Source organism: Helianthus annuus, chromosome 16, assembly GCF_002127325.2.
Source record: "Helianthus annuus cultivar XRQ/B chromosome 16, HanXRQr2.0-SUNRISE, whole genome shotgun sequence".
Classification (NCBI taxonomy): domain Eukaryota; kingdom Viridiplantae; phylum Streptophyta; class Magnoliopsida; order Asterales; family Asteraceae; genus Helianthus; species Helianthus annuus.
This window is the reverse complement of record NC_035448.2, coordinates 70,497,910-70,504,280: the sequence shown is the minus strand read 5'-3', so window position 1 is coordinate 70,504,280 and position 6,371 is coordinate 70,497,910. Positions and strand designations below refer to the sequence as shown.

The window sequence follows — 6,371 nt, the reverse complement described above, 5'->3', positions numbered from 1 at the left end:
TGTGAGTTTTAAGTGTGTTTTATGGTTGACATTATGGTGTTTTATGACTTTTTACAATTTGTAAGAAAAATACACTTTGTAACCAACTCACACCCTATATATATATCGGTTAATAACCCCAATAACCATACCGCCGATTAACCAAATCACGGTTAACCGACTATTGATTATGGTTAGGGTTAACACTTTTTGATTAACCGAACCCTCGATTAACTGACTTTCAATTGACCAAACCGACGATTAACCGACTTTGTACATCCTAACTCACTCATCCATCAGCCAAAGAATAATTCTACAACGAGCAATAAAGGAACGTTGCATTGCATTGGAATAATTCTACCACGAACAATAAAGGAACGATGCTTTATGTTTACCATATTTATATTTCAAGGGACTATTTTTGTCGTTTCAAACAAACGAAGTTTCTTCCCTCTTTCTTTCAACTCCTCAACGACTTCAACTCTCTTTCAACTCCAAAGTTGAATTAGAATAGATCCAGTTCATCAATGGCGGAAGCATTAATCCTCGGAGCACTGGTAGGAGACGCTGTCTCCAAATTATCAGATGCAATCATACACGTTATGAAAACAACCTCTCAGTTCAAATCGAAGCTAACTCAATTACAAGAAACCGTAACGAGAATCAAATCGATCGTAGACGAGATCCAGAAACATAACCAAGTATTAGACCGACCGAATCAGGAAACCGAATTGTTTATCGCTCAGCTAAAAAGCGCACAAGACTTAGTTCTCAAATGCGAGCATATCAAATGGAATTTCTACAAGAGATACCGTCAGTCGTTGAAACTGGACGATTTGAATGCATCGATGTTGAGATTTTTTCAGATTGATGTTCAGTTGCAGGAGGCTAGGGATGTAAAGGAAGTGTTGGTGGTGGTGAAGGATGTGCAGAACAGAATGGATCGGAGCTCGGGCGGTTGGGCGTCCAGTGTTCCGTTGCTTAAGGGAAATGTTATAGGGTTTGATGATCGAGTTAGGGATTTGAAGGTGGAGGTGTTTAAGGATTGGGATGTTGATGATTCCGTGGTTGTTGTTGTTTCGGCTGCTGGAGGTTGTGGGAAGACTACTTTGGTTACAAAGTTCTGCGATGATCCTCAAGTTCAAGGTATTAAAATTTCATCCATCATGATTCATTTGGAAATGATGTACATGTTTGTTATATTAATTTTTCTTTTTTGGTAGAAATTAATCTGATAAATATTAAACACTGATTTAGAACTGACACCAATGTGGGGCTAGCACACTTGGTAAGGCATATGAGAGCTCTTCTTGGTACCCCAAACGCACGCCCATCCTGCAGGGTACCCCGATGTCTCCAACACGGACACTAGTACCATACACAATGCACAATTAAAGTAGCCAAAATTTTTACTGACTAGTTATGTATTTAGCATATTTCTTTGATTGATGACTTTTGTTTTCATTTAAACAGGAAAATTTCGTAAACACATTTACTTTGCTACTATCTCAAATACCCCAAACTTAAAGGTCGTCGTTAGGAATTTACTTCAGAAGAACCAGGGTGGTCAGCAGCCCGATTTTACAAGCGATGAAGATGCAATTCAGCAATGGGGGAGCTTTTTGGGTGAACATAAATCTGAAGTGCTGTTAGTATTGGATGATGTGTGGGATGCTTCCATTGTTATGGCCTTTAAATTCAAGTCACCTGGATACAAGATTCTTGTCACATCTAGGAGCACATTTACACAGTTCCGTACATATGAATTGCATCTTCTGAATCATCAAGATGCCACCAATCTGTTTCGTTACTCAGCATTTTCAGAAGGTAGAAATGAATGTAATATACCAGATGACCTGGTTCACAAGGTAGAATGAAACCTCCCTATAAAACTATTATTCCATTTCTTTTTCTATAGATATGTGTGTGTTTATATACGGGTGCACGTTCTTTACCAACTAATAGTAGAGAATCGCAAGCACCATTTAAGAACTTGTACCTGATGCCTTGAAGTTATAGATGCAGAGAAAAAGAGAGTTCAGTTATATGGTTACATAGATGCCTTATATAACACAGTTAAAGCAATAGGTACACGCGCCTATGTGTTTCCCGCAATTATCTACTTGGTGCAAATGAGCCGAGCCCGAGCTTGATTAACTTATGAGAGCTCGAGCTCAACTCGATTCGAGCTTTGTTTTTGAAGCTCGATCTTGGCTCGTTGGTAGTTTCTCAAGCTCGAGTTCGGCTCGTTTGTTATCTATTTGTTAGTATAAAAAATAAAAATAATATATAAATAATAGTCGTTTTGGCTCACGAGCTCTATAAGTGAAGCTCGGGATCGGACTCGTTTACTAAACAAGCTTACTTTTAGGTTCGGGCTCGGCTCGTAAACAAGTTTAAATAAGCTTGTCTCGGCTCGTTTACTAGACAACTTTAAATAAGGGGTAAATGTTATTAAATACTCATAAAAACCAATATCACAATAAGGCTCGACGAGCAGCTTCACATGCCAGGTTCGAGCTCGGGCTTGATAAATAAACGAGCTTTATTTTAGGCTCAAGCTCGGCTTAGCTCATTTCAAGCTTTTTCTCGAGCCGATCTCTTGCAGCTCGCAAGCCACTTGGCTCGTTTGCAACCCTACTTTAAATTGATTCTGCACTAAACGACCCTCTCTCTCTATGTATATTTATTTGGCCCTTTTTGGTAAATTTATAAGAAAATGTAGCTAAACAATATAAAGGGCTTTATGTAGTTGGTGAAATGTTGCAAGAGGCATCCGCTGGCGCTTAGTGTGATTGGTGGTTTGCTAAAAGGTACACACATGGCAAAGTGGCAGTTTATGTTAAACAAGTTGTCGGAAGGGTTTGGACAAAAGTCTGTTCTTGATTTGGATGAGGATATGCGACTTCGCCTAGCAACAAGTTTGGATGTGTTCAAGGAAGGATCTGAAATCAAGGAATGTTACTTGGATTTGGGATTATTTCCCGAAGATCAGAAGATCGCGGCCACAACACTCATGGATATCTGGATCAGTTTATATAAGCATGACGAAAAGGGATCCGCTACCCTAAACAACCTCTTTGAGCTATCTTCCAAAAACCTTGCTACTTTGTTGCCAATAAGGTTCTATATCTTTTGAAAATTACTGGTTGTTTATAAACATAGACACACACATACATGTATTCTATAGGCTAAGGGTAAAATGAAAACTCCTACGAGTTGTGAGAACTTAAAGAACTCGGCCTTACAAAAGGTTTTTTCAAAAATTATTTTACCAAAAATCCTAAAAAAATCAACTCCCCCCCCCCCCCAAAAAAAAAAAAAAAAAAAAAAAAACTTTTGTTGATTTACACCACCCGTGGAAATCCTTAGAGTTGGCGTAAATGCTGATGTCAGCATCTTTTTACAGCAACTGAAAATGCCACTTCGAATATTTTTATTGATCTTTTTTACAACTGTGTTTGTAACATTTTAATTTACGCGTGTGCAAAAAATGGGGGCAAAAGTAAACTCACACAAGAAGTCGGAGCTCTCTAAGTTCTCACAACTCAAGGGGGTTTTCTCTCTCTCTCTCTCTCTCTCTCTCTATATATATATATATATATATATATATATAATGTGTGTGTATACACACACCCCTTAAAGTCTGATATGTGAGGAAAGATTCAATTTCATATGGTTGCAGGAAAGACTCACTCGCGATTGCTAACTATTGCGATGAAAATGCTGTCATGCAACATGATATGATGAGGATGCTTGCTATTAACATAAGCAGCCAAGAGCCTTTAGAACATAGAAAGAGGTTGATTATAAATGCAAATGATCAAAACATTCGTGAATTGCCCCAAACCATCAATGCACGTCTGTTTTCCATTTCCACAGGTATTTTTAACACATCATATATATCTTGTCACAAGTGTATCAATCTATATCCTTAACCCTCTAATGCATGCTACTGATATGACAGATGAAGCATTCTCTTTCAAATGGAATGACATTCGAGCCCCTAAAGTGGAAGTTTTAGTATTGAACTTCATGTCAAAGATATACTCATTTCCTCAGTTTATGCAAAACATGGAGAGTTTAACGGTTCTAGTTGTCACAAACTACGGGTATTACTTCTCAGACCTTCACAACTTCCCTGCACCACAATATTTATCGAGCCTCACCAGCATTAGGTTGGAACATGTTTCAATATCTTCGATAAGTGCATCAATCCTAGGCTTAGTGAACTTGCAGAGACTGTCCTTGATCATGTGCAAAGTAGGCAATGCTTTCGATGAAACCAACCTTAAAATCCCCAACAAGTTTCCAAGTCTTTTGGAGCTTGATATCGACTCGTGTGATGACTTTGTTACATTTCCTACAATGTTATGCAATCTCGTTCGCCTTAAGAAATTGAGCATCACCAACTGCCACGAGCTGAGTTCACTGTCAGAAGGGTTTGGAAACCTAACAAATTTGGAAGTTTTACGTCTTGTGTCGTGCTCAAACCTCAAATCGTTGCCTGAAACGATGAGTAACCTTCAGAAACTAAGTGTCGTTGATCTGTCCCATTGTTTACATGTGTGCAATCTGCCAACACATATAGATGAGTTGGGTAGTCTAAGAACAATTCATACGAGAGGTTGTACAGGGCTGCATGAGTTACCTGTATCGGTTAAGGATTTATGTCCGCTGGAAGTTATTTGCGACGAAGAAACCTCTTTGCTATGGAGTCATCTCAAGGGTGTTAAAGTACAAGTGATTGAAGAAGATAGATTCAGTACCTTTTTGAAGATCGTCCCCAGAGAGATGCATTATAATTAACATAATCATGTTTTTGTTTAAATATGTATCAACTCAGCTTTTAAATTTTGTTTGAGTTTTATCCTTGAGTGATATTTATTTGATTAGGCTGGCACCTTCATAATCACCCTCGCATCCTTTTAATATGACTATTTACCATGTTAAAGAAATTTATGACTTCAAGTTCTTTTATTATCCTTTTGGGTTTACATTTAACATATAAATTTATTTATCTTTGGGTGAATTACACTTTTCGTCCTTTATGTTTATATCAGATTGCAATGAATGTCATTTACCTACAATAATTACAGTCACAATCCTTTATTTGAAAAAACTCATTACACCATTGTTGTCTCATTAGGGTTTCAGATATCTAGATACCTGGAGAAGATGATGTTTAGGGTTTATAGATGTAACTAGTAAAATTACCAATATACCCTCGTGTGCAAGAAACTTGTCATACTGTGCTAAAGGACGTAGGGTGTAATGAGTTTCACAAATAAATGACTGTGACTGTAATTATTGAAGTTAAAGGGCATCCATTGCAATCCGATACAGACATAAAGGACGAAAAGTGTAATTTTTCTTCGATCTCGGCTTGTAAAAACTTCGTGCCGGCTCGTTAATTTTTTCCTTTTTATTAATTTTTTTTACAAATATTTATAAAATAAAAAATTTAACACACATTTCTCTCTCTCTCTCTCACTCTATATATATATATATATATATATATATATATATATATATATATATATATATATATATATATATATATATATATATATATATATATATTATATACACACACATACGGTAGAGTTCATGCGGAAACCACCATTTATCTTTATCGTGAGAACTAATTGTAAACACAACCAAAATAAACCCAAAACAAACAATGGACCCCCTACCCCACCACCACAAAATAAAAACAAAAAAAAAAACTATACCCCATCAAAAATGTGTGTGTGTAGACATACACATTGATACGAGTCACTGAGTCGAGCCATAGAGCCGAGCTACGAGTTGAGCCAAGAGTCGAGAACCCCTGGCTCGAGCTTGAAAACAAAACGAGCTTTTTTTAAGCGAGTTTCGAGCCGCAAGCTTTTTAAACACCCCTATTAAAAACGATGCTGTAACACCCCGAACCTTAATGTACTGGTTATAAACATGTGAAATATGAAATTTTGTATTTCATATATTGTTAAAGGAGTAAGTAACAAGTGAAATATTTATTTGTAATACTAGTGGGGAACCCGCGCGTTCCGACAGAGTCAATAATTTACACCGTTGTGCATGTTTTGGTTGTTTTATCAATCGTGTTCGATCGAAACCTTGGCGAATGAACAAGATGAAAAAATAGTCTAAGGATTAACACCGATTATAAACCATAATTAGGAAAATGAAGGTGCAGACAAATATAATAAAAATTAGCTTACATAAATCATGTTCGGCTCCAGTCTTCAGTTGGTGCTTTTGTTTTTCTGCAAGTTATAAAGATGTGGAAAGTGGATAAAAAGGAAAATTTCATGTATACTTAATAGTTTGTATGCATATTCACATTGACAATTATAAACTATTACAATACAATAATATAATCATTTAAA

The 6,371-nt window shown here is 36.7% G+C and overlaps 1 protein-coding gene across 1 annotated transcript; it reads left to right on the top strand.

The window, feature by feature from the left end:
• Window positions 1–404: 404 nt before the first annotated feature.
• LOC110889873 (probable disease resistance protein At5g66900) lies at window positions 405–4,950 on the top strand. Its single transcript, XM_022137447.2, has 5 exons — window positions 405–1,125; window positions 1,453–1,847; window positions 2,732–3,102; window positions 3,665–3,861; window positions 3,947–4,950. Exons 1-5 carry the CDS (start codon window positions 507–509, stop codon window positions 4,786–4,788), a joined length of 2,424 nt encoding a protein of 807 aa, XP_021993139.1. The 5' UTR covers window positions 405–506; the 3' UTR covers window positions 4,789–4,950.
• Window positions 4,951–6,371: the final 1,421 nt, after the last annotated feature.